The sequence below is a fragment of the Trachypithecus francoisi genome, unplaced genomic scaffold (genome assembly GCF_009764315.1).
Source record: "Trachypithecus francoisi isolate TF-2019V2 unplaced genomic scaffold, Tfra_2.0 Lachesis_group12, whole genome shotgun sequence".
In the NCBI taxonomy this organism is placed as follows: domain Eukaryota; kingdom Metazoa; phylum Chordata; class Mammalia; order Primates; family Cercopithecidae; genus Trachypithecus; species Trachypithecus francoisi.
Window position 1 is genome coordinate 14,149,031 of NW_022681457.1, and position 27,951 is coordinate 14,176,981.

General features: G+C 44.4%; 2 protein-coding genes across 4 annotated transcripts; one reads left to right on the plus strand and one right to left on the minus strand.

Moving 5' to 3' along the window:
- Window positions 1-298: 298 nt before the first annotated feature.
- Window positions 299-4,860, minus strand: LOC117092463 (DNA-directed RNA polymerase II subunit RPB1-like). The gene is made up of 2 exons (XM_033226061.1): window positions 3,649-4,860; window positions 299-583 (listed from the first exon to the last, which is right to left on the minus strand). Exons 1-2 carry the CDS (start codon window positions 4,558-4,560, stop codon window positions 299-301), a joined length of 1,197 nt encoding a protein of 398 aa, XP_033081952.1. The 5' UTR covers window positions 4,561-4,860.
- Window positions 4,861-11,118: 6,258 nt separating this feature from the next.
- ZNF285 (zinc finger protein 285) lies at window positions 11,119-26,186 on the plus strand. Of its 3 annotated transcripts, none has more exons than XM_033224791.1 (4): window positions 11,119-11,162; window positions 15,719-15,776; window positions 19,622-19,748; window positions 23,888-26,186. In XM_033224791.1, the coding sequence occupies exons 1-4, from the start codon at window positions 11,155-11,157 to the stop codon at window positions 25,516-25,518; spliced, it is 1,824 nt and encodes a 607-aa protein (XP_033080682.1). In that variant the 5' UTR covers window positions 11,119-11,154; the 3' UTR covers window positions 25,519-26,186. The 3 variants fall into 3 exon arrangements, with proteins under 3 accessions (XP_033080682.1, XP_033080684.1, XP_033080685.1); XM_033224793.1 differs by having other exon boundaries at window positions 11,154-11,253; XM_033224794.1 differs by lacking the exons at window positions 11,119-11,162; window positions 15,719-15,776; window positions 19,622-19,748 and adding an exon at window positions 21,950-21,983.
- Window positions 26,187-27,951: the final 1,765 nt, after the last annotated feature.

The window sequence follows — 27,951 nt, forward strand, 5'->3', positions numbered from 1 at the left end:
TCTACTAACAATAGCATCAAAAAGAATAAAAGGCTTATGGAGACTTATGCCAGTCATCTCAGCACCCTGGGAGGTTGAGGCAGGAAGATCACTTGAACCCAGCAGATTTAGACCAGCCTGGGTGACATGGTGAAACCCCAACTCTAAAATTAAAAAAAAAAAAAAAAATAGCCAGTTGTGGAGGTAAGCACCTGTGGTCCCAGCTATGTGGGAGGCTTACATCAACAGTGTCACTGCCATGTAGGACAGTCATGCTAGCCATGTCAGCGGTATTGTCTCCCGCAGGGACGCTGATGTGCTAGAGGTTGGTGTCAGTATGGACGCTGGCAGCCACGTCGGCAAGCGGGAGGGTCCCGCTGCACAGCTGTGGGGCGATGATAGTCTGGGTGGTGATATCGGCCATTAGAGGAGCCTCTTCTGCTGGCAAGAGTGTGACAGTAGCAAGTAGATGGACAGGACTGTGTGTGAGGACGGAATGCAGGAGGGGCTCTTCTGCGGCTGGATGTGGGGCCCTCACCAGAAATGTGGAGAAATGGCCAGGTAACTGCATCATGTTGGCTAGTAGATTGGCCAGGGCTTCGAACTGAAGGACAATAACAGGGAGTAGCTGTCAGGCCCTGGGAGTGTCTGAGTGTACATGGAGATGGGTTCAGGGTCACCGAGGGATACATGGGAACCATCCCTGTATAGACACAGGTCCTAGGGAAATAATCTCGTGAGGCATGTGAATTTCTAGGGTTCACCTGGGAGCCTGGGGCTGACTGCTGCAGAAATCTGGGGAAGGCGGGAGAGAAGCTGGGAGACACCGGAGAGTCCCTGAAGCCTGGGGGTGAAGAGGTGAAAGAATTGGGGGAGGGTTGCAGTAAGGACTGTGAGTCTGTAGGTGATTCCTGGGTGTGGGAAGCTGACCCCAGCTGAAATCTGGAGACAGTTGGAGAGTAGCTGAGAGAGACAGAAGAGTCCCTGAGGGCTGGGGGTGAAAACATGAGAGAGACTGGGGAGGAACTCAATGAAATGGGTGAGTTTGGTGGTGTGTCCTGGGTGCCTGGAACTGACTCCAGCTGGAATCTAGAGATGGCTTGAGAGTAGCTGAAACTGATAGAAGAGTCCCTGTGGGACGTGAGAGAGACCGGGGAGGATCTCAGTGAGGTCTGTGAGTCTGTAGGTGATTCCTGGGTGTAGGAGGCTGACTCCTGCTGAAATCTGGGTATGGTTGGAGAGTAGCTGGGACAGATGGGAGAGTCCCTGAGGGCTGGGGGTGAAGACACGAGAGAGAATGGGGAGTAACTCCGTGAATTGGTGAGTTTGTAGGTGATTCCTGGGTGCCTGGAACTGACTCCAGCTGAAATCTGGGCGTGGTTGAGAGTAGCTGAGACAGACAGGAGAGTCCCTGAGGGCTGGGGGTGAAGACGTGAGAGAGACTGGGGAGGAACCCAATGAAATTGGTGAGTTTGTAGGTGATTCCTGGGTGCCTGGAACTGACTCCAGCTGAAATCTAGGCGTGGTTGGAGAGTAGCTGGGACAGACGGGAGAGTCCCTGAGGACTGGGGGTGAAGACGTGAGAGAGACTGGGGAATATCTCAGTGAGGTCTGTGAGTTTGTAGCTGATCCCTGCCTGCCTGGAACTGACTCCAGCTGAAATCTGGGCGTGGTTGGAGAGTAGCTGGGACAGACAGGAGAGTCCCTGAGGGCTGGGGGTGAAGACACGAGAGAGACTGGGGAGTAACTCCGTGAAATTGGTGAGTTTGTAGGTGATTCCTGGGTGCCTGGAACTGACTCCAGCTGAAATCTAGGCGTGGTTGGAGAGTAGCTGGGACAGACGGGAGAGTCCCTGAGGGCTGGGGGTGAAGACACGAGAGAGACTGGGGAGTAACTCCGTGAAATTGGTGAGTTTGTAGCTGATCCCTGCCTGCCTGGAACTGACTCCAGCTGAAATCTGGGCGTGGTTGGAGAGTAGCTGGGACAGACAGGAGAGTCCCTGAGGGCTGGGGGTGAAGACACGAGAGAGACTGGGGAGTAACTCCGTGAAATTGGTGAGTTTGTAGGTGATTCCTGGGTGCCTGGAACTGACTCCAGCTGAAATCTGGGCGTGGTTGGAGAGTAGCTGAGACAGATGGGAGAGTCCCTGAGGGCTGGGGGTGAAGACGTGAGAGAGACTGGGGAATATCTCAGTGAGGTCTGTGGGTTTGTAGGTGATCCCTGCCTGCCTGGAACTGACTCCAGCTGAAATCTGGGCATGGTTGGAGAGTAGCTGGGACAGACGGGAGAGTCCCTGAGGACTGGGGGTGAAGACGTGAGAGAGACTGGGGAATATCTCAGTGAGGTCTGTGAGTTTGTAGGTGATCCCTGGGTGCCTGGAACTGACTCCAGCTGAAATCTGGGTGTAGTTGGAGAGTAGCTGAGAGAGACAGGAGAGTCCCTGTGGTCTGGGGATAAAGACATGAGAGAGACTGGGGAGTAACTCCGTGAAATTGGTGAGTTTGTAGCTGATCCCTGCCTGCCTGGAACTGACTCCAGCTGAAATCTGGGTGTGGTTGGAGAGTAGCTGGGACAGACAGGAGAGTCCCTGAGGGCTGGGGGTGAAGACATGAGAGAGACTGAGGAGGAACTCAGTGAAATTGGTGAGTTTGTAGCTGATTCCTGGGTGCCTGGAACTGACTCCAGCTGAAATCTGGGCATGGTTGGAGAGTAGCTGGGACAGACGGGAGAGTCCCTGAGGGCTGGGGGTGAAGACGTGAGAGAGACTGGGGAATATCTCAGTGAGGTCTGTGAGTTTGTAGGTGATTGCTGGCTGCCTGGAACGGACTCCAGGTGAACTCTGGGTGTGGTTGGAGAGTAGCTGAGAGAGACAGGAGAGTCCCTGTGGTCTGAGGATAAAGACACGAGAGAGACTGGGGAGTAACTCAATGAAATTGGTGAGTTTGTAAGTGATTCCTGGGTACCTGGAACTGACTCCAGCTGAAATCTGGGCATGGTGGGAGAGCTGCTGGGACAGACAGGAGAGTCCCTATGGGCTGGGGGTGAAGACGTGAGCGAGACTGGGGAATATCTCAGTGAGGTGTGTGAGTTTGTAGGTGATTCCTGGGTGTCTGGAACTGACTCCAGCTGAAATCTGGGTGTGGTTGGAGAGTAGCTGAGAGAGACAGAAGAGTCCTTGTGGCCTGGGGATAAAGACGTGAGAGAGATTGTGGAGTAACTGAGTGAAATTGGTGGGTTTGTAGGTGATCCCTGCCTGCCCGGAACTGACTCCAGCTGAAATCTTGGCGTGGTTGGAGAGTAGCTGAGAGAGACAGAAGAGTCCCTGTGGCCTGGGGATAAAGACATGAGAGAGACTGGGGAGTAACTCAGTGAAACTGGTGAATTTTGTAGTGAGCCCTGAGTGCCTGGAACTGCCTCCAGCTGAAATCTAGAGAGGGTTGGAGAGTAGCTGACAGAGACAGAAGAGTGCCTGAGTGCTGTGGGTGAAGACATGAGAGAGACTGAGGAGGATCTCACTGAGCTGTGTGAGTTTGTAGGTGATTCTGGGGTGTGCGAGGCTGACTCCCCCTGAAATCTGGGCGTAGTTGGAGAGGAGCTGGAACAGACAGGAGAGTCACTGATGGCTGGGGGTGAGCTGCTGGATGATGGCAGTAAGAACATATGGTATACTATTGAGGAACGGGGTGACTGTGAAGAATCTCCAGAGGAGGACAAGGGAGAGCACAATGACATCAGTGATTGTCCTGCTTGGTTAGCCAGGGGAAATGTAAAGTTGTGAAATTCCGCTGATGATGGATGTGCACGTGGTGAAGTCCTGAGGGATGATGAAGGGTACTTCCACATCCCTGGTGAGGAGCTGCCCCTTGGGTCTGAGTTTCTGGGAGGGGAGAGGGAGAAGCTGGGAGAGGCAGGCATGAATCTTGAGGAGTCAGGGCTGGGGGACCGCTCATAATCTCCTGAGACCTGTGAGTTTCTGGGGGACTCCTGGCTGCATGGGGCTGACTCCCGCAGAAACCTGGGGATGGTTGGAGAGTAACTGGGAGACACAGGAGAGTCCCTGAGGGCTGGGGGTGAAGAGATGAAAGACATAGGGGAGGAGCGCCCTGAGGCTTCTGAGTCTGTAGGTGATTCCTGGGTGTGGGGGGCTGACTCCAGCTGAAATCTGGGGTTGTTTGGAGAGTAGCTGGGAGACACAGGAGACTCCCCTAGAGCTGGGGGTGAGCTGCTGGGTGATGGCAGTAAGAACATGTGGTAGATTACTGATGAACGTGGTGAAGCTAAAGAATCCCCAGAGGAGGACACGGGAGAGCCCAGTGGCTTCACTGATTGCCCATCACGGTTAGGAAAGGGAAATGGGAGCTTGTGGGTTTCTGGTGATGACGGAGGTGAGTGTGGTAAAGCCCTAGAGGATGGTGAATGGTAGCTCCAGATCCCTGGTGAGGAGCTTTCTCTTAGGTCTGAGTTTCTAGGAGGGGAGAGGGACAAGCTGGATGAGGCTAGCATGGATCTTGGGGAGTCCGGGCTGGGGGACCGCTCATAGGAAGAGCCAGAAAACACGCCACTGTTCTTAGACACAGACATGATTAGGAAACCTGTAGCTCCCAGGGCCCCCTACCAATTTTCTGACCCCCAGAATAAAGGAGTGTGTGTGTGTGTGTGTGTGTGTGTGTGTGTCTGTGTCTGTGGTGTGAGGTATGTGCTCGTTAAGAAAATGGAAATAAACAAACCAATGAGATAGACAGACAGAGATTCACTTACCCAAGTGTTCTGTCCTGTCGTCTGAATCCGCTTCCAAGTCGCAAGACGCTGTAAGCTCCAAGTCCACGCAGAGACCTGCCGCAAAACGCTCCGAGGGCTGCTCTCTTCTGCGAAGATCTGAGCACAGGCTCGCCAGGGCGGGTTTAAGTAGCCTTGGGCGCAGCCTGTCAGCGGAAAGGGCGGAGCTTCACTCCTCCTTCCTATGAGTCTCCCCCAACTTTCCCAGGCTCCACCTCGTAGGAAATTGCTCCCCTGATTTGATGTCATGTCACGTATTTGACACCATCTAAGAACTTCAAGTTTTATTGGCCAAATATACTATGAATTAAATGCACTTAAACACTGAAAACCATCTAGTGCTGTGGTTCTGACATTGTGGTTTTGAGACCAGCAGCATCCTTGCAACCCTCAAACCCGGAGATCCGCAGATCTGTGTTGTAACAAGCCCTCGCCCCGACCGTGATGCATGGCAATTTAAGAAGCACCCGTGTAAGCGAAAAGACTTTTAAGAAAAAGTGGAGATATGCGTTGTATAAACATTCTTCTGCTCTGGAACCATCTAGAGACTTCGGGGCCAGTTGGGTGGAGTATTCATAGATGAAGGTGATTGAGTTAGGAATATCAAGGTGTGGTTCCAGATAATTCAATCATCTAATTAAGTTTTCAGTTACGCTAATCTGTTTTATAATTCCGTTTGTGTAAATCCTGTCACTCAGACTGAGAATGGCAATGACCCAATTCCAATTTCCAGGGAGAGTTGAGAGCCTGAGGTTGAGCTGATCACCAATAGCCTATGGTTTAACCCATCATGCCTATGTAATGAAGCCTCCATAAAAACCCAAAAGCACTGGGTTTAGAGACCTTCTGGATAAAACTTCCTGGAACGTACTGTGCCCCTCCACCCATGCGGGGCCCCATGAATCGTTTTTCTGAATTTTTTGCAATATCCTTTATAGTAAAATGGTAAATGTAAGTGTTTCCCTGCGTGCTGTGAGCTGTTCTAGCAAATTAATGGAACTAAAACAGGGAGTGGTGGAAACCTGATTGGTAGCCAGTTGGTCAGAAGCACAGGTAAACAACGTAGGGTTTGCCATTGTTATGAGAGTGGGAGGCCGGTCTTTTGGAACTGAGCCCTGTGTAATCTAATGCTATGTCCAGGTACATAGTGTCATAAATGAATTAGAATATACCCAGCTGGTGTCCACAGCAGAATGGATTGTGTGCTTGACTGACCAGGAGAAATCCCCATACATGTCGTCACAGAAATCTTCTGTGTTGATTCTTGTGATGTGAGAGCGGTTGAAAAACCGTTTTTCTTTTTTCACTGAACCTAAAATGTAAAAGTGTCTATTTTCTCACACTATTGAGGTTCACGTGATTTATAATAAACATGTTGAATCTTTGTCAACTTGATATATAAAAAGGATGTTGGTTTTCATCTCATTGCTAACAATCAAGGTGGTCGTAGTTGATGTCTTTTTGTCATTTTTCATTTCACTGACTCGTCAAGCCTTTCACCCATTTTTAATTATTTCATTTTTAATTAAAAAAAAAGTTTAGGCCGAGCGCAGTGGCCCACGCCTGTAATCACAGCACTTTGGGAGGCCGAGGCGGGCAGATCATGAGGTCAGGAGATCGAGACCATCCTGGCCTACATGGTGAAACCCTGTTTCTACTAAAAATATAAAATTTAGCCAGGCGTGGTGGCACGTGCCTCATAATCCTAGTAATTCAGGAGGCTGAGGCCGAAGAATTGCTTGAAGCCAGAAGGCAGAGGTTGCAGTGAGCTGTGATGGCGCCATTGCACTCCAGCCTGATTACAGAGCTAGACTCCATTTCAAAAAAAAAAAAAAAAGTGTAGAGACAAGGTCTTGCTGTGTCACCCAGGCTGAACTGTAGTGGCCCAATCATAGCTCACTGCAATCTCCAATCCCTGGGCTCAAACAATTCCCCTGCATCAGCCTCTTGAGTAGCTGGGAGCACAGGCACACAGCACCAGGCTTAGCTGTTCACCCATTTTTCAAGTGTTCATTTCCCCCCTCTTCATTGTATTGTGACCACTTCCTCTTCATGAAATTAGCTACTAACAGTCATTTGTGTTGAGAATAACTTTTCTAGTTATTTGCTGTAGGTCTTTTTTTTTTTGAGGCGGAGTCTCGCTCTGTCGCCCAGACTGGAGTGCAGTGGCGCAATCTCGGCTCACTGCAAGCTCCGCCTCCCGGGTTCACACCATTCTCCTGCCTCAGCCTCCCAAGTAGCTGGGACTACAGGCGCCCGCCACCTCGCCCGGCTAGTTTTTTTTGTATTTTTAGTAGAGACGGGGTTTCACCGTGTTAGCCAGGATGGTCTCCATCTCCTGACCTCGTGATCCGCCCGTCTCGGCCTTCCAAAGTGCTGGGATTACAGGCTTGAGCCACTGCGCCCGGCCTTACTGTAGGTCTTAATTGCAATATGTAATCAAATTCTTTGTCTTTAGTTTATGGCACCTGAGTTGAGAACCAGAATTTGAACCAGAAATTGGTCTGTCACTTTTTCAATTTGAGAGTTTGTTTATTTTGCCACTAGTGTTTCATTTTTGGGTTTTTTTGTTGTTTGTTTGTTTTGTTTTTAAGTTCTGGGGTATATGTACAGATTTGTTACATAGGTTAACGTGTGCCATGGAGGTTTGCTGCACCTACCAACCCATCACCTAGGTATTAAGCCCAGGATGCATTAGCTATTTTTCTTAATGCTCTCCCTCCCACAACCCCACCCCATGACAGGCCCCAATGTGTGTTGTTCCCCTTCCTGTGTCCATGTGTTCTCATTTTTCAGCTCCCACTATGAGTGAGAATGTGTGGTGTTTGGTTTTCTGTTCCTGGGTTAGTCTGCTGAGGATAATGACTTCACATCACTAGTGTTTTTTTAAATGTCTGCATATTTCTAGGACTTCATTTCTCTTTTTGCTATTGCAAATTACATGTATGTTTAAGATGTTTCCTTATGTTTTAATTTTTTTAAGTTAAAATGAAAGTCCCATTGCTATATCAACCTCCTCTCTCTTGTTACTTTCATTTGTCTCCCCAAATTACCATTATTAACGATTTCACCTTAGTTGTTTCAGATCGGTTTCTAAATATTTATACCCATATTTCTGTAGAGTTAGGAACAGAGTTTGGGGTTTGTGTGTTTGTTTTTACTTAAGTGCTGTCATATTGACTATCTATTCTGCATCTTGTTTTGGTTTGGTTTTTTACATTGCCTCGGAGATCTTTCCATGTTCATATATGTAAATTACCTTAATATTTTTCACTGTGCATAACATTTCATACAATAGGTATCTTAGGTTAATAAACTGCTATTGGTGAACATCTACTTTTTTCTCTTAATAATTCTGCAGTGAACTGCTTTTTTACATATTCCTATAAATGTGTATTTCTGTAGGATCGTTCCCTAGAAATCGTAAATTTAATAATTAAAAAGGAATTTTCTTTTATTTTTTATTTTTACTTTTTACAATTTATTTATTATTATTATTATTTGAGACAGAGTTTCACTCTTGTTGCCTCAGCTGGTATACAGTGGCACGATCTTGGCTCACTGCAACCTCCGCCTCCCAGGTTCAAGCAATTCTCCTGCCTCAGCCTCCTGAGTAGCTGGGATTACAGGCATGCGCCACCACACCTGGCTAATTTTGTATTTTTAGTAGAGGTGGGGTTTCTCCATGTTGGTTAGGGTGGTCTCGAACTCCTGACCTTGGGTGATTCACCTGCCTCGGCCTCCCGAATGTGGGATTACAGGCATGAGCCACTGTGCCTGGTTTAGGAATTTTCTTGTAAAAGGCTGAACCAACTTATACTCTAACCAGAGTAGATGAGATGTTCATCTCCTCAAGCACACAATAAAACTGGCTGTTACTTTGGGAGGCCAAGGCAGGAAGATCACTTGAGGTCAGGAGTTCAAGACTGGCCTGGCCAACATGGTGAAACCCTGTCTCTACTAAAAATACAACAATTAGTGGAGCATGGTGGCAGACGCCTGTAATCCCAGCTACTTGGGAGATTGAGGCAGGATAATCACCTGAACCTGGGAGGCGGAGGTTGCAGTGAGCCAAAATCACATGTCACTGTACTCCAGACTTGGTGACCGAGCAAGACTCCAGCTCAAAAAAAAACCCACAAAAACTGGCTCTTATTAATCCTTTTAATTTTTACTTTTTTTCCATCAGGTGAACAATTATGGCATTATATTACTGTGAATTTTTCCAGGTAGAAGATATTGGCCATCCTGGTTTTTTTTTGAGACAGGATCTCACCCTGTCACCCAGGCTTTAGTGCAATGGTGGGTTCAGCCTCAAGCGATCCTCAGCCTCTTGAGTAGCTGAAACTACAGGTGTGCACCGCTGCACCTGGTTAATTTCCTTTTAAATTTTTTTGTACAGTCGAGGTCTCACTATGTCGCCCAGGCTTGTCTCAAACTCCTGGTCTCAAGCGATCCTCCTGCCTTGGCCTTCGAAAGTGCTGGGATTACAGGTGTGAGCCACCCCTCCCTGCCTCTTCATCCTCTTATAAGCTTATTCTTTTGTATTTCCCTTGCTATTTACTCCTTATTTCTTTCTGTTTAGGTATTCCTCTTATTTATGAACTCTTTTTGTGTATTTTTATAGGTTTTGATGTTTTATCTTCTGTTATATGCATTAACAAGACAATTACTTTCAACCTGTTGATTGACATTTATTTTCATGGTGATATGTTTTAGAAAGTGATATTTCTTAATAAGATGAATTATATTGCTAAAAGTTATAATGATGAATTTCCATGTATTACTGTTGTACTGTAATAAATTTAATATATTGATGAATTTTGTTTGCTGCTTTTCATAAAATTTTGCAGTTCTATTCATTGAGACATTTTTCTTTAGTTTTCTGGCTTTTGTTGTTATTGTTCTCGTATGGTATAATTTGGTTATCAAGATTATACTAGGATTTGTGCTACTAATGTAGTAAGTTAAGAAGCCTCCCAAAGTGCTGGGATTACAGGCGTGAACCACCACCCCCAGCCTGGGAGCCTTTTTGACATGCACTTTTCAATAATTGACAGATGCATAATGAAAAAATCTAAGTATGCACACAAATAAGCATGTAGCAAATTTAAATAGCACAATTAGCAAGTTTGGTGAAAACATAAATGTATGCATAGCCATCTGATAGAGGACACACATGGTTTTCCAATAGACACATATGTCAGAAAAATTAACCTTGTATTAGGCCAGAAATAAAAATATTCCTGAACTCGTTAAAATTCAAGTATGTCAAATTAAATCAAGTAATCCTTCAACTTAGAGCAACGTATAAGAACATCAAACATGTAAATATCAAAAGACAGAGATAAGCCATAAGAATTTCACTGTCCCTTTATGTGCCCTAAGTTGCAATGTCAAGCTATAGTTGGATATTATTCAACCATTTCCTCCCATTGCCTAGAGGTGTGGGTCTTCACTTACCTGTCTAGTCCAGGACTGGAACTGCCTCACAACCCCTACAGCTTGAGGGTGCATGGAAAAGAGAATGCCAGCCAGATATTCCATGCAGAGCCTCTGCCAGCAGGACCAGGTGACCATACCTAGGAGAGATTGTTCTCACCCATTATTAGGGCTTTCCTCTAGGCTAAAACTGTGGGCCTCTAATGGAATTCTTACTCAATTTTCTTACCCCATTAGGGTACCCAAATTTTTGTTTAATAGAAATCTTAAATCTTAAATGCAATAACATACAGTAAAATAAAGCCTAAGGCCAAACAAGGGGAAATTTTCAAAAATAATCTGAAAACTTCCCGTTTTCTTGTTATGCTGTGTTGTGTCTCTTCTAGGAGGCTCTCAGTATTCCTGCAATTCCGCTGTTAAGGATTCAGACTGTGGTTGTTAATTCTTTCTGCTTCTCCTGAGTCTAGGAAACAAATTACAGGGCTATGTTATATCGCAAGTGTAGATTATCCAGAGTCTTCATCAACAGAAACAAAACATGGTGAGGGGCGGGGAGGGAAAATATTTAAATGAATTTTAATTGAAAAGTTTCGTGGTTATAACATTGAAGGACATGCCTATAAAATAAGAACCTATAAAAGTCTTCACTAAAATGGTAAAGTGTTCATTTCCAAGTAGTAAAATATTGAAACTTTTTCTTTTCATCGTTGATAGTGATTTATTTAACATTTCATTAGTGATTTATTTAACATTTCATTATTTTATCGTTATTATGATTGTCATTATTTTAGACGAATGTACGGAAGTTAAAGGACTTCCGGCCAACCCCTGACTTCACCTCGGTAGCTTTGTGAATAGTCACTGCGGCGCGCGGGGCTTTCTGGGGATTGTAGTCCATAGGCCTCCTAGCGCATGCGCCGTGGTACCGGACGCACGCTGCGGGCGACATTGTTTGGAATGCTGGGGTGAGTCCCGCCTGGACCGCGCCCCTCTTGGAGGCATAACCAGGAGTAGGGGTGTAGGATGTGCAGCTGTGACCCGTCCCTGTGGACTGAAGTAGGAGAAGTGGAAGGGGAACTGGTTTCCAATGATAAGTCCTCGTGGGTGGGGTAGGCTGGGGAAGTTCAGCGGCGCTACCTACCTGGGATGGAATGGGGAGAGCTTGGGCTCGGTTTGGATAGCAGCCTTGGGTTTGAGAAAACAGTGCATCTTCAAGTTTCGTGACAGCGACTTGCGCTGTGCGTCCTCGGGTCGAAGCTTAGTGTCAGTCTTGGGATGTGCATCTCTAGATGAGGGCAGGGGAGCGCTGGCTCAGTGTTTAGGAGTAATGGCTGGGGCTGTGCGTCCCTGAATGGGATGAGGGATTTGCCTAATCAGCGTATCTCTGGGTATAGAGGATGGCTTGGGCTGTTCTCGCTCAGTTTGGTGGGGGCGATTCTGGCTCAGCACCCCTAGATTCTTGGAGGGGGAGTTGTCTTGGGTCAGAACTCTGGATTTTGGCAACTCTGACTCCAGCGGGGCATTTCTAACTTTAGGGCAGAGGTTCTGTCTTCTGGCAATAAAGAAACAACTCAGACTGTAATAACTCTGGAGTTTAATGTCACCGAATTTATTTTGAAAAGAACTGCCCCAGGCCGGGTGCGGTGGCTCACACCTGTAATCCCAGCACTTTGGGAGGCTGAGGTGGGCGGATTACGAGGTCAGGAGATCGAGACTATCCTGGCTAACACGGTGAAGCCCAGTCTCTACTAAAAAAAATACAAAAAATTAGCCGGGCATGGTGGCAGGCGCCTGTAGTACCAGCTACTCGGGAGGCTGAGGCAGGAGAATGGCGTGAACCCGGAAGGCGGAGCTCGCAGTTAGCCGAGATCGCGCCAAAAGAAAAGAAAAGAACTGCCCCAAATTATTAACTCCATTCTCACCTCACATGCTGTGAGCCAGGGAGTAGGGACTTTGAGGATTATAAAGCAGATGAGCAAATATAAGTTGTTAAATTGCACTCAACAAATTTGAAGTTTGAACACTCTCTGTATATTTAACAAGTTAGAGAATTTGTGTTAATTATTTTAGGTGTAATAGCAGCATTTATTACATTTCTGATTGTGTTTCTGGGCAATTGCAACTCCAGATTCAGCTGCACTTTTGTTCTAGGTCCTCATTCCCTGAAGAGGTTGATATGGGCTTCTGGTCTCATTCCTGATGCATTCCTCAGATCAGAGTAGTTGTCAGGTTGAAGGATGAGAAAGGCATTTGTGTGCGAGAGCTGTGTGGACTTTGGCAGGTAGGGAAAAAACAAGAGTCTTGAGGTGACATGTGCCCCATGTCTTTGGCTTCCCTACCTTCTCCCCTGCTGTCTGCCCTGAAAGGCCACAATTGCCTTCTGGCCTTGCTTGTCTTTGGCCAATGGGAAGTCTCAACAGAAAAGTTTGGAGAGAGGAAGAACTGTGATTTGGAGTATCTTGTCCCTCAGTTCTCTCTCTGCAGGATTGTCACAGATTAGCTGCCCTTCTAACAACAGATCATGGTTTGGGTAGCCCTGGCCACACAGTCCTCTCAGTTCCCCGCTCCAGGGACTGCTCCCTCCCCTTACCTCTTAAGGCCCAGGTATTATAATGGCACCTCCCTGTCACTTCCCAGGATAGTCTTATCCACTGTGATTTCCTTACCCCCAGAAAACACCATTGTAAGCCGTCTGTTTATTAAATTCCCTTCAAATTTGAATATGCCATTCTGGTTCCTGCCACAGCCCTGACTTGATACAGGCAGGTAGTGTCTGAAGCCGGAAGTTCAGGAAACCAAACCCCCACCCATATATGTGTGAGTGCATGTGTGTAGATGTGTGCTTGAAAATAAACCTGTCCCATTTTTGGCTCTTAAGTGAGAACAGGTGCTGGAGGTAGAGGGTGAGTTTATGTCTTTGCACATGCATCTAATGTATAATATCCAAGTCAATTCTATTTCTGCATTTGTTAATATCGAGAAACATTGATTGAGTGCTTGTTAAATGATAAGATCCTTACCAAGTACAGTGGATAAAAGACCACAGCTTGGTTATTTTTGTTTTTAGGATTTGTAGTTTTTTGACAGGGGAAAGGAGGAGTGTTTTCTTGGTAGGTTTTAATTATTGTAAAACGATGTAATTCATGCCATACTAATGAGTTGAATACTCCTTATTTTGCCCTTTGTTGGAACCCAAAATAAGATGTGATTAATGATGTCTCTTTTTTTTTTTTTTTTTTTTTTTTTTTTGAGACGGAGTCTCGCTCTGTCTTCCGGACTGGAGTGCAGTGGCCAGATCTCAGCTCACTGCAAGCTCCGCCTCCCGGGTTTACGCCATTCTCCTGCCTCAGCCTCCTGAGTAGCTGGGATTACAGGCGCCCGACACCTTGCCCGGCTCGTTTTTGTATTTTTAGTAGAGATGGGGTTTCACCGTGTTAGCCAGGATGGTCTCGATCTCCTGACCTCGTGATCCGCCCGCCTCGGCCTCCCAAAGTGCTGGGATTACAGGCTTGAGCCACCGCGCCCGGCCTAATGATGTCTCTTAAAGGTAGGAAAGGAGAGAAAAGGAGTCCAAGGATTTACCAAAAAGACATTTCATAGTCTTTTAACCTGATTCTATAACCCTGTGAGCTGCAATTCAAAGGGTAGCCAACAGACCAGTGCCAATAAATGATATTGGTCTGTGACCAGATAATTTGAGAACTTGAGTGTAGATGTTTAAAATTTTGTCTTATCGATTAACATAATAATAACAACTGGGCTTTAAATTGCATACCTTCTTAATTTTCTTTTTCCAGTAATTTCTTTTTCCTGCATCTTACCAAAATATCAGTCTGTGACAGACTGAAAGTAACAGTAATAATAATTTTAAAACTCGTTCTTTATCACAGATAGTCTGAAAAGCACTATGTGAGAAGGCAGAAACATGGTTTTGGGCTTTTATTTTTTAATCTTTGCAGTTCCCACAGTGCCTAAAGTGGCAATTTTATACAGTAAGTTTCTCCACAAAGGCCAGAGACAATTGTGTTTACAGGGTTTATCAGATGGAATCCCAATAAAAAATAAACAGAACACTCAAACTGGGTAATTTGAGAAGAGCTTAATAAAGGGACAATCTATAAAGTTATAGGCAGGCTGTGGTAATCAACAAAGGATATTGCAATATTTCAGAGCTAGTGATAGCTCTGAGGCAGGATAACTTACTGCCTTTAGGACTGAAGGGCTAAGTGAGGAGGCAGTCACTAAAACCTGAAGAAAGATTTATGGGATGACAGCTGCCTGATGGAGGCCACGACCTTTGGTAAATGGATATGGAACATAGCCATTCCACAGCTTACCTGGGAGGATAAATATCCCAATTTCACTCTTGTCCCTTCCCTGGATCTCTTGCTGGCTTTCCCCATTGGCTGAACCAAACTGGAAGCTAATTGGCAAGGGAATCCACTGATAAAAGCAGAACAGGAAGGGCCTTTAGTGTATATGAAGTGGCAAGCTTAGAAGGTCTCTGTCTACCTACTTTGGTCTACCTGCAGTCTGAGAACATTTATGGTTCAGTATACTGTGAGCATTTCCAGAGCAGAGGATGTGTCTTATATGTCATAGGTATGTCATCAATATTTGCAAAAGCAGGGGATAGAATCGGTGCTGGAGAGATAGTTTGGGAAGCCAAGAGTCAAGGTGTAGATGTTTAAAAATTTGTATTATTGATTAATATAATAATAAAAATTGGGATTTAATTTGTATATCTTGGCTAACCTCAAGTTTTTTAGACCACAGGCCTAGCCATACAAGATCAAGTCTTGCATGTGAAAGTGGAAATAGCAGAAGGTTCCTGTCATCCTGAGATTGCTCTCTCTCTCTCTTCTTTTTTTGAGACAAGTCTGTCTCTGTTGCCCAGGCTGGAGTGCAGTGGTGCAATCACGGCTTACTGAAGGCTCCGCCTCACAGGTTCAAGCGATTCTCCTGCCTCAGCCTCCTGAGTAGCTGGGATTATAGGCGCCCGCCACCACACCCAGCTAATTTTGTATTTTTAGTAGAGACAGGGTTTCACCATGTTAGCCAGGCTGGTCTTGGGTTCAAGCGATCCATCCATCTTGGGTTCCTGGCCTCAAGCGATCCATCCATCTTGGGTTCCTAAAGTGCTAGGATTTCAGGCGTGAGCCACTGTGCCCAGCCCTGAGATTGCTCCCTTAATCAGCAATTCTGGGGCCTCTTTTCCTGCGAAATTCAGATGTAGATTATGTCAGTTCGTTCACAAGTCTGAGCAAAGGAAAAGAATGTGCAGGTTTTGACCCAAAACCTTGAGGAGAGAGATAGGAGTTACACAGTGGTTTGAGATTGAGGGACTGGGGCCAAATCGAGGGAAGTCTTGAGGAGGTGGGAGTTCAGTCTGTTCCGAGTGAGAAGAGATGATATCTAGGGAGTGGAGAAATTGTGAGAAACTTTTACAGATAAGGAAGGAACCAATGTTCTTTCACAACTTGTTGAATCCATGATCTCATGGATTCTTTCTTCTTTGCAGTTCTGCTTTTCCAGAATCCTGCCCTTTCCAAAAGGAAGATGGTATGATTAAGTTTCAGGTAAGTTAAGGGTTTCTTTCTCTTTAAATATACTGTTCATTCTGAGGAACCAGACACTTCTGTTTTCTGAAAGGAGGTCAGCATTTTTTGAGTGACTACTATGTATTAGGTACTTTATCTTGCTCTTAATGACTTTGTGAGGCAGGCGGTTTGACTCCCTTTATAGAAGTGAAGAAACAAACTCACAGATTTCAAGATGTCTACTTTGGTGCTACTCTAAGTGTGGTTCATGTACTGGTACCAGTACCAGTCCATGAACTGCTTGTTACTGCCCCATGAGGGAAAAATAATGAAGAGTAAGTTCAGAAACTTTTATAGCAATTTGGTGTTGCCACAGCATCCGAGTGCATGGGCAGCATATACATGACCATACTCTAAGTGTCACTGGTCTAGTTCCATAAGTAGAAAGATTTGAATGGGTATATATTGGTCAGAGTTCAACCAGCAAGGCAGAACCAGTAAGAGATATATATTAAGAGATTTATTGTAAGGAATTGACTTATATGATTATGGGGGCTAACTAGGCAAGTCCAAAATCTATAGGGCAGCCCATCAGGAGGGGTAGGCCAGAACTCTTGGACAGACTGAAGCTGTGGGGGGAATTTCTCCCCCTCTCAGGGAAGCCTCAGTTCTGCTCATAAGACCTTTCAGTTTATTGAATCAGACATACTCAGATTAGTTAGAATAATCTCCCTTAAAGTCAACTGATTATGGACTTTAATCACATCTACAAATTATCTTCACAGCAATACCTGGATTAGTGTTTGATTCAATAACTGAGCACTGTAGCTTAGCCAAGGTGACACATCAAAAAGACCATCACAGTGTGGAGGAAGGATTTTCTTTTAATCATGAAAAAAATTAATTATGAAAGTACACAAAAAGAGCAAATGGTATTATGATCCTCCATTTGCAGTACCCATCATGCGGTTTCAACAATTAACTTTTTGCCAAAGAGATTTGCTTAATCTCTTTTTCAGTTTTTTCTTTCCCAAAGTATTTTAAAGAGGCATGTTATTTCACACTGTATTGGTTTTTCTCTGAGTACATCACTTTTGTGTAGTACCTTATTATATATGCAACCAAAATGAATGAGCTCACACTTTTATCCTTCTGCCTAGAAACCATCTTGCCCAAGTCCAACATTCATTATGTCCATTTTCTATCTTCTAACTTACAGTTTACCAAATGTTCACCACTACATCACCCAGGTCACCATTTTTCCAGCCTCCTATAACAGTGTCCTCAATTGTTATCTCCTGGACCTAAAGCCAATGCCATGAATATTTAGTAGCACTCTGCTGGTTTTGGTTAGCTTGGGTGTGTCCTCATAGTGAAGACAGAGGGGCAAGAGAGCAAGTGGACACGTGAAATCTCTTAAGGCCCAGGTTTAGAACTGGCACATTATCACTTCTGCTTCATTTTGGTAGCCAGAGCAAGTTACATTGCCAAGTCCAAACTAAAGGGGTAAGGAAACACACTCTGGTCCTTTAGTGGGACTGGAGAGCGTGGAAGAGGATATTTCTAAACGGCAATCTAATTTACCACACTCTATGTATTTCAGTATATATTTCCTTAAAAATGGACTAATGAGATAATCAATAATTATTTGGTATTATCTAATACCCAGACAATAATCAAATTTCCCTGATTATCTAAAAAAAATTTTTTTTAACAGTTGATTTGTTCAAATGGGATCTTAACAAGGTCTATACTATCATGTAGTTGGTTGTTACATCTCATAATCTCTTTTAATCCAGAGAAATCTGCCCCTCTACTTTATTCTCTCCTGCTATTGACTTGTTGTAGAAACCAAGTTGTCCTGTGTTCTTTCCTACATTTGGAATGCATTTGTTTACTTCCTTTTGGTGTCTTTCAATGTGTTATTCTATCCACAGTATTTCTTGTAAGTGGAAGCACCAGATACTTGAATAGATTCAGGTTCAAGGTTTTACAAGAATACTTCATAGATGGTTTTACAAGAATACTTCATAGAGGGAAAGATTTAAAGATTTTTGCATGTGTTTATTAGTTTATACATTTGGTTTCTTAATATTTTGGAGTTGTCCTTGTACCTGTATCCTGTGACAATCGCTGCCTAGGATTCCTACAAGGGATCCATCCAGCTACAAGGGTGGTGGAGAAATGAGTGTTTTATTTTCCCAGGCTCTATAGTTGAGGCAGAGAATGGAGAATGGGTAGTATGCTGGGTGAACCTCTATTCCTAACCCCTTCTCCCTACATTGGAACACCCGAAGCAGGCTTCAGGCTATCTGTATTTCCTGAATGATTAACTCCAAGTCAATTTTGTTGCCTCTAACAGTAGTGCTACTGAGAGAGTGGTGCTATTAGGACAATAGTGCTGACTCCCCTAGATTTTGGTTTTATTTTTGTTTTGTTTTGTTTTTTTTTTTGAGACAGAGTCTTGCTCTGCCACCCAGGCTGGAGTGCCCTGGCCGGATCTCAGCTCACTGCAAGCTCCGCCTCCCGGGTTTACGCCATTCTCCTGCCTCAGCCTCCGGAGTAGCTGGGACTACAGGCGCCCGCCACCTCGCCCGGCTAGTTTTTTGTATTTTTAAGTAGAGATGGGGTTTCACCGTGTTAGCCAGGATGGTCTCGATCTCCTGACCTCGTGATCCGCCCGTCTCGGCCTCCCAAAGTGCTGGGATTACAGGCTTGAGCCACCGCGCCCGGCAGATTTTGGTTTTAATCATTGTCAGATTTTGGTAATTGGACAATTGTTAGTAACATATTCCTTGTGAAGTCCTTTGTAACTGCTTACAACTTTTGTTTGAAAGCTCTGCCTTAGTTAGAGATGCAGAGTCTGTTGAGAGAACATATCTGTAAATACTTAACTCTGAGCAGTGTGATATATGCAGCGAGAGAAATATTTTATGTAAAAATTGGTTTCTTGATTAGGAGATGGTTATTAATATCAGCTTATTCCCCACATCCTTTCATTTTGAGAAATTTCAATTTATCAGGAAAATGAAAGAATAGCATAATGTGTAATCTTCACCTAGATTCACCAATTGTTCAGAATCACCCACCAACATATGCATAATATACGTATATACACACACATCTATATTTTATTTTGATGACCCACTTGGGGATAAATTGCAGGCATCATTATAATTCATCCCTAAATATTTCAGCTGATAGCTCTTAAGAATAAGAGCATTCTCCTACATTTCCACATTACTACTAACATACTCAAGAAATTTCACATTGATACCACTATTTTTTTAATACCTAGTTGACATCGAAGTGTTCTTATTTATCCCAATCTCCCTTTTCTCTTTTGTGTTTTTTGAATCTAGGGGCCAATGCTTTTAGTTACCCTGTCTTCTTAGTTCCTTTTAACATGATAAAAATAGATTAATCTGCCATGAAAAAGTGAAAATACCAAATCTTGGTGTGTGATGAGAAATAAACTCATGGAACACTACTAGACTTGTGTATTGGCACAACACCTTAGTGTAGATTTATCTGCACCTGTTTCCTGGGCCATATTTTATAATTTGATTAATATTGTCCTTTGGGAATCCCTGATCCAACAGGATTAGTGTCCTTATGAGAGAGACTCAACACATCTTGCTCTCATTCTCCCTATGCCACGTAAGGACACAGTGAGAGGACAGCTGTCTACAAGGCAAGAGAAGAAACCTGAATGAAACCTATCTTGGTGGTACTTTCTTAGACTTTCCAACCTCCAGAACAGGAAGAAATAAATTTATTTTGTTTAATCTAATCAGACTGTGGTATTTTATTAAGGCAGCCCAAACAGACTAAGACCAGTCATTTGTGTGGATGATTGATGTGGCATGTGGTTGACGTTTTAGGAAAGGGTGACATTCAAGGATGTGGCTGTTGTCTTCACCAAGGAAGAGCTGGCACTATTGGATAAAGCCCAGATAAACCTGTACCAAGATGTGATGCTGGAAAACTTCAGGAACCTTATCTCAGTGGGTGAGTAACTGAGCATCAGACCACTGAACCTGTTTCCTCAAATCATCATTTCAAACCGGATAGAATATTCCAGTGAGATCACAAAGAGAAGCATTGGCCACTGGAAAGAAAAATCCTAAGAGATGCATGTGCAGGTTAGAACCCTGCAGTTAATGAGCTTTTACAGATCAATGTGAGGATGTGGCCACTTGTGATGTGAGGGAGCCCTCCCCAAATCTCATACCCCTGGCCTGTGGGCATTCAGTGCAGGTAGTAACCCCTCCCTCCCTACTCACACATTTAGGCTCTCATTCTTTCCGCATATTTCTCAGAATGGGACTGATAAAATTCACACATCACCAAGGGCTTGATCTGTTGGTTGCTTCTGGAGAAAAATCAATGTTTATCCAATGTGTTGGATAAACCAGTGTTAAAGGAACCAAGGGAGAACTTTGGTTTGGTTGGCAGTTACAATAGCCAACACTTACTGGTATGTAGTAAGTGTAATCTAAGTGTTGGTTTATTTGATTACTTTTTGATAAATATCTAACCTCATTTTTATTTCTCAGAGGTTCATATACAGTTATGTGTTACCTAAGTTTAGCTTATGAGATAGAGATATGGTTTGGCTATGTCCCTACCCAAGTCTCATCTTGAATTGTAGCTCCCATAATTCCCACATGTTGTAGGAGGGACCTGGTAGGAGGTAACCGAATCATGGGGCAGGGGTCTTTCTCATGCTGTTCTCATGAGAGTGAATAAGTCTCATGAGAGCTGATGGTTTTATAAATGGGTGTTCTCCTGCACAGGCTTTCTCTTTGCCTGCCGCCATATAGGACGTCCGTTTGCTCTTCCTTCACCTTCTGCCATGATTGTGAGGCCACCCCAGCCATATGGAACTATGAGTCAATTAAACCTCTTTCCTTTATAAACTACCCAGTTTGGGGTATGTCTTTATTAACAACGTGAGAATGGACTAATACAGATAGTTACGTTATTATCCCCCTTTTATGATGTATTACTCTGTTTTCACACTGCTGATAAAGACATACCCGAGACTGGGCAATTTACAAAAGATAGAGGTGTATTGGACTTACAGTTCCACATGCCTAGGGAGGCCTCACAATCATGGTGGAAGGTGAAAGGCACGTCTCACATGGTGGCAGACAAGAGAAGAGAGCTTCTTCAGGGAACTGCCCCCCGCCCTTTTTTTTTTTTTTTTTTTTTGACAGAGTCTGGCTCTGTAGCCAGGCTGGAGTGCAGTGGTGCTATCTTGGCTCACTGCAACCTCCACCTCCCGGGTTCAAGCAATTCTCCTGCCCCAGTCTCCTGGGTAGCTGGGACTACAGGCATGTGCCACCATGCCCAGCTAATTTTTGTATTTTTAGTAGAGACGGAGTTTCACCATGTTGGCCAGGATGGTCTCAATCTCTTGACCTTGAGATTCGCCCGCCTTGGCGTCCCAAAGTGCTGGGATTACAGGCATGAGGCACCACATCCAGCTGGAAACTCCCCTCTTTAAAGCCATCAGAGCTCATGAGACTCATTCACTATCATGAGAACAACACAGGAAAAACCCGCCCCCATAATTCAATCACCTCCCACTGGGTTCCTCCCATGACACATGGGAATTGTGGGAGTTACAATTCAAGATGAGATTTGGGTGGGGACACAGCTGAACCATATTATCCCACCCTGGCCCCTCCCAAATCTTATGTCCTTACATTTGAAAACCAATCATGCCTCCCAACAGTCCCCCAAAGTCTTAACTCATTTCAGCATTAACTCAAAAGTCCACAGTCCAGTGTCCCATCTGAGATAAGCCAAGTCTATTCCATCTATGAGCCTGTAAAATCAAAAACAAGTTATTTACTTCCTAGGTACAGTGCAGGTACAGGCATTGTGTAAATACAGCTGTTCCAAATGGGAGAAATTGGCCAAATCAAAGGGGCTACAGGCCCCACGCAAGTCTGAAATCCAACAGGGCTGTCAAATCTTAAAGCTCAAATGTGATCTCCTTTGACTCTATGTCTTGCATCCTGGTCACACTGATGTAAAAGGTGGGTTTCCATGGTCTTGGGCAGCTCTGCTCCTGTGGCTCTGCAGAGTATAGTCTCCCTTCTGGCTGCTTTCATGGGCTGGTGTTGTGTGTTTGTGGCTTTTCCAGGCACACGGTGCAAGCTGTCAGTGCATCTAGCATTCTGGGGTCTGAAGGACAGTGGCCCTCTTCTCACAGCTGCACTAGGCAGTGCCCTGGTAAGAACTCTGTGTGGGGGCTCTGACACGTGGGAATTATGGGACACGACACGTGAGAATTATGGGGGTTACAATTCAAGAAGAGATTTGGGTGGGGACACAGCCAAACCATATCAATGAATGAAACAACTGAGTCACAGAATTAATAACTTGCCCACGATCACAACTGCTTGTAAGAAGAACTAGGATTTGAGCCCTCCTAACCTGGCCCTAAGTCCTATGTTTTTAATAAATAACCTCATGAAACCAAAGTGTAAACTGTAGACACAGGGCCTTTTGCATAAATCTGCATATCCTTGCAGTTGTTTCTCAAACTGCAGTATAAAACCCTCTTGGTGAGTCCTGAAATCAAATTACCGTGTCATAACTAGCAATTTTTAAAAAGCAAAGTAGATTAATAGAACAGAAAACAAAAGAATTTATCAAAGTGCATTGCACATAGTATGTAAGCATCAGCTGATAAAACTTCTGTTTTAGTGACCAGTCTGTGCTGATGCTTGTGCCTATTCCTACTGAGTCACAATGCCAATTTTACTGTGGGTTACAAACAAAACATTTGGGAAACCACTGCTTAAGCCCATTCGGGGCAGCTCATGGTCTTCCTTTCCCTGATACTATCTTATAAACTTAAAGTCACTTTCAATTAACCCAGAAAGGAGCTTGAACCAGAAGCGGTATCCAGTGGGACTTGACTCTGATATTCATGCCATTTTGAAACCCATCTTAGGGTCCCAAGAGTATGATCATAGTCTTCTGCCTCAGGCCCCTGTTTGTTATATACCACAGTCTTGCTTCCCTGGGTGCCAGGCCATTGACAGCGCCACAGTATCTGTTCCCCATTCTCATAGTCATGGCTGTTTGAGATTCTGCAGTAACTTAAAAGGGTAGAACTTAAGGAAATGGATTGTAGGATCCGAGTGGTCTTTATCTTTTCATGAAGACAAAGAACCTTGGGGAAAGTAAAAAGGATGTCTCTTAAAGCTCGTCTCAGAGGTTTACGTATGCATCCCTGCACAATGCCAGGACCATATTTCACAATGTTTATCCCCATTTCAATCCCCATTGCCTTTTCATCCCCATCCCCTTTAGGCTCACCATGTACAGTTGTGCAGGTTGTACACAAACATACATGATAGTCCTCCATATGACAGTGATGTGAAGGAAGGGAAGCTATCAGGAGACAGGACTTATTGCTTGTTTCTGAAACCTCTTGTGACCCTTTATGTCCCTCACTCTGCCCAACATATAGAAAACACTCTATCAATATGTATTATTTATATACACACATACACTACATAAAATGGGAGCCTTTCCCATACCTTTTGTAGCAAGATTATTAAAAGCTTTTTATCGACTACTCTTATAGCAGGGAGATGAATTTCTTCCTTCATAAATTTTTCCTAAGACTTCCTTTTTTTCTTTTTTTGCGGCATGGGGGTGGAAAGGTCTTGTTCTGGCACCCAGGCTGGAGCGCAGTGGCACAATCTTGGCTCACTGCAGCCTCTGCCTCCCAGGATTAAACAATCCTCCAACCTCAGATTTCCAAGTGGCTGGGATCATAGGCAAAACTGACCCAATTTTTAATTTTTTTGTAGAGATGGGATCTCACCATATTGCCCAGCCTGGTCTTGATCTCCTGGGCTTGAGTAATTCTCCCACCTCAGCCTCTCAAAGTGTTGCTATTACAGGCATGAGCCTCTGCACCTGGCCAAGATTTCTCTTAATTTCCCTACAACACTTGATTTCTAATTGGCAGCTCACAGGTTAGAATTACCATGGCTCTAATTGTTTCACATGTCATAGAAGCCAGGGACAACTTCCCACTCCATCATATTTCATTTTCTCAAAACCTCTGTACAGATGATTGACTTGTTCTCTCAGCCACATTCTCTTTCTTCTCATAGGAGATGGGATTAAAAACAACATTTTGAATCTTCAGGAAAAGGGGTTAAGTTACCTTTCGCAAGAAGTGCTTCATTGCTGGCAGATTTGGAAACAAAGGATCTGGGATTTAACTGTGAATCAGGATTATATCATGAACCTTCAAGAAGAGTGTTCCCCACATTTAGAAGATGTTTCCCTCTGTGAAGAGTGGGCAGGCGTGTCTCTTCAGATTTCTAAAAATGAAAATTATGTAGTAAATGCCATTATCAAAAATCAAGATATCACAGCATGGCAAGGCCTGACACAGGTTCTTACCCCAGAATCATGGAGGAAAGCCAACATAATGACCGAGCCCCAGAACTCTCAGGGAAGATATAAGGGAATTTACACGGAAGATAAATTGTACAGACGTGCTCGTCATGATGGCAGCCTCAATTGGACTGCACGTGATCATCATGAGTCCCAAGAATGTAAAGGAGAGGACCCTGGCAGACACCCCGACTGTGGGAAAAACTTGGGTATGAAATCAACAGTTGAACAACATAATGCGGCCCATGTATTACCACAGCCTTTCACATGTAATAACTGTGGGGTGGCCTTTGCAGATGATACAGATCCTCGTGTCCATCACAGCGCTCACCTAGGAGAAAAATCTTATAAATGTGACCAGTATGGAAAGAACTTTATTCAGAGCCAAGATCTTATCGTTCATTGTAAAACTCACTCAAGCGAGACTCCCTATGAGTTCCACGAATGGCCTATGGGCTGCAAACAGAGCTCAGACCTTCCCAGATATCAGAAAGTACCCCCGGGAGACAAACCCTACAAATGTAAAGAATGTGGCAAGGGCTTCAGGCGCAACTCCTCCCTTCACAACCATCATCGAGTCCACACAGGAGACATGCCCTACAAATGCGACGTATGTGGGAAAGGGTTTGGATTTAGGTCACTTCTTTGTATTCATCAGGGAGTACACACAGGGAAAAAGCCCTATAAATGTGGTGAGTGTGGGAAGGGCTTTGATCAGAGCTCGAACCTTCTTGTCCATCAGCGAGTCCACACTGGAGAGAAGCCCTACAAATGCAGTGAGTGTGGCAAGTGCTTTAGTTCAAGCTCCGTTCTTCAGGTCCACTGGAGGTTTCACACAGGGGAGAAACCTTATAGGTGTGGTGAGTGTGGAAAGGGCTTCAGCCAAAGTACACACCTTCACATTCACCAGAGAGTCCACACAGGGGAGAAACCATACAAATGCAATGTGTGTGGAAAGGATTTTGCATATAGCTCTGTTCTTCACACTCATCAGAGAGTTCACACTGGAGAAAAACCATATAAATGCGAAGTGTGTGGAAAGTGCTTTAGTTACAGCTCATATTTTCACTTACATCAAAGAGATCACAACAGAGAGAAACCATATAAATGTGATGAGTGTGGTAAAGGCTTCAGTCGGAATTCAGATCTTCATGTTCATCTCAGAGTCCATACAGGAGAGAGGCCCTATAAGTGTAAGGCATGTGGTAAGGGCTTCAGTCGTAATTCGTACCTCCTTGCCCATCAGAGAGTGCATATAGATGAGACACAGTACACACATTGTGAGCGTGGCAAGGACCTTCTGACTCATCAAAGACTACGTGAGCAGAGAGAAACATTATAAATGTAGTAAGTCAGGGTTAAATTAGGAAAACAGAAGCCACACTATATTCCAGATGATAGAGGCTTACTCAGCCTGTGGGAGGGCTGGGGGAGCAAAAGACAGCAGCACTGCCATCGATGATGTCAGCCTGCAGCACTGGAGTGTGGATTTCAAGAACTTCTGTGAAGTTCCCATCGACTGCTGTATGCTGCAATGGCAAAGTAGGTGACTCTCGACAAATGGGTGGTTTTTGGGAGTGGTTGTAGTTAAAGGTCAAATTTCCTTTAAAGGGTGTATCCAGGAAGGAAATTCTAATTGGGATGATTATGATAAGGTCTTCAGTTCAGCCAAAGTCTTTAGATTTTTTTTAGTCCCCACTAGAAAAATACTCCCTGTATGAAGAACATTCAAAAGTGTGCTCAGAAATGAAACCTATGCTTTTACTATGAAAGAACATTAGTACTCAGGTTTTCCATGAGATTCTGTACACAGGTGAGAAGCTCTAAAGAAGTGGTATTTGAAGGATATGGCAGAGGCAGTGCTGTGTTTATCATTTCCTTGCAAATAAGGCTCTGTTTCCCAATAACCCTTGCAGTTAAGAATGTGCCCATGTGATTGAGTTCTAGCCAATGGAGTGTGAGCAAAAGTGATAGAAGCCACTTTCTGGTCGAGCCTTTACACACATCCTCAGGCTTCTCTTTTTTTTTTTTTTTTTTTTTTTTGAGGCGGAGTCTCGCTCTGTCGCCCGGACTGGAGTGCAGTGGCCGGATCTCAGCTCACTGCAAGCTCCGCCTCCCGGGTTTACGCCATTCTCCTGCCTCAGCCTCCGGAGTAGCTGGGACTACAGGCGCCCGCCACCTCGCCCGGCTAGTTTTTGTATTTTTAGTAGAGACGGGGTTTCAGTGTGTTAGCCAGGATGGTCTCGATCTCCTGACCTCGTGATCCGCCCGTCTCGGCCTCCCAAAGTGCTGGGATTACAGGCTTGAGCCACCGCGCCCGGCCTTCCTCAGGCTTCTCTATCCCTGCCAAGGTGACCTTGGAGGCTGCTTATTCCAGACTGGGTTGATAGAAGGTTGCTATCTGATCTGTGTTGGATTTCTTTTTAGAGTAAGAAATAAAAATTCATTGTGTCTCACCACTGAGATTTTTGGTGGTTTATTTTGTTACTGCAGCATTTCCTAGGCTATCTTGACTAGCATGGAGGGATTTTATAGCAATATGTTTCATTGTCATTGGAGTCCATATACAGAAGTAACAATATAATTCAGAGTTCAAAACTTTTAAATCTTTAAGGCTTGATGTGGCAGTGCAACCATCTAAAATGGTATGGATGCGACTTCGTCAGTGATAACTTCATTCGTTGGTATGTACACCAAAGAGAAATGTTCCAGATGATATAGCTGTGGTAAAACTTTACGGAAAAGTACAACCCACAGTCGTAAGAGATCTCATACAATAGAGAAACTCTATAATGTGGGATGCTGAATAAGTTTGTCAGCTCACACTTTAAATGTGATTAAAAATTAACTAGAAGGCCGGGTGCGGTGGCTCACGCCTGTAATCCCAGCACTTTGGGAGGCCGAGGCGGGTGGATCATGAGGTCAGGAGATCGAGACCATCCTGGCTAACACGGTGAAACCCCGTCTCTACTAAAAATCAAAAAATTAGCCGAGCGTGGCGGCAGGCGCCTGTAGTCCCAGCTACTTGGGAGGCTGAGGCAGGAGAATGGTGTGAACCCAGGAGGCGGAGCTTGCAGTGAGCGGAGATTGCGCCACTGCACTCCAGCCTGGGCGACAGAGCGAGACTCCGTCTCAAAAAAAAAAAAAAAAAAAAGAAAAGCCAATATTGAGATTAATTCATTGGTGGATTCTAGTAAACAGTAAAGATGTGAATTGTAAATAAACCCAGAAATGAAAAGAGAAGGGAACACCCACCCACCCCCAGCTTGTTTCATGAGGCCAGCATTAATCTGACAATACCAAACCAGACAAAGAAATTATAAGGAAAGAAAACTGCAGATGAATATCCTTCATGAACTAGGTGAAAAATCCTGAATACAGTAGTCCCTTTGTATCGGTGGAGAATTGGTTCAGGGACCGTTATGGATATCAAAATCCGTGGATTCTCAAGTCTGTTATGTAAAATGGCCATAGTATTCTCATGTAACCTTTTCATATCATCCTGTATACTTCAAATTATTTCTATCCCTATACAATAAAAATGTCATGTAAATAGTTGTTATACTATATTGGGTTTTTTATTTGTGTTATTTTTATTGTTGTGTTGCTAATTTTTATTGTTTTTTTTCTTAATATTTTTGATCCCTGTTTCATTGAATCTGTGGATGATTCTGTAGTCTCCACTGGCTTGAAGATCTTGATGACAGAGATTGAGGTGACCACAAGACCTGGAAAGTGAGGGAAGAAATCCAGGGAAAAAGATGTCAAGCAAAGA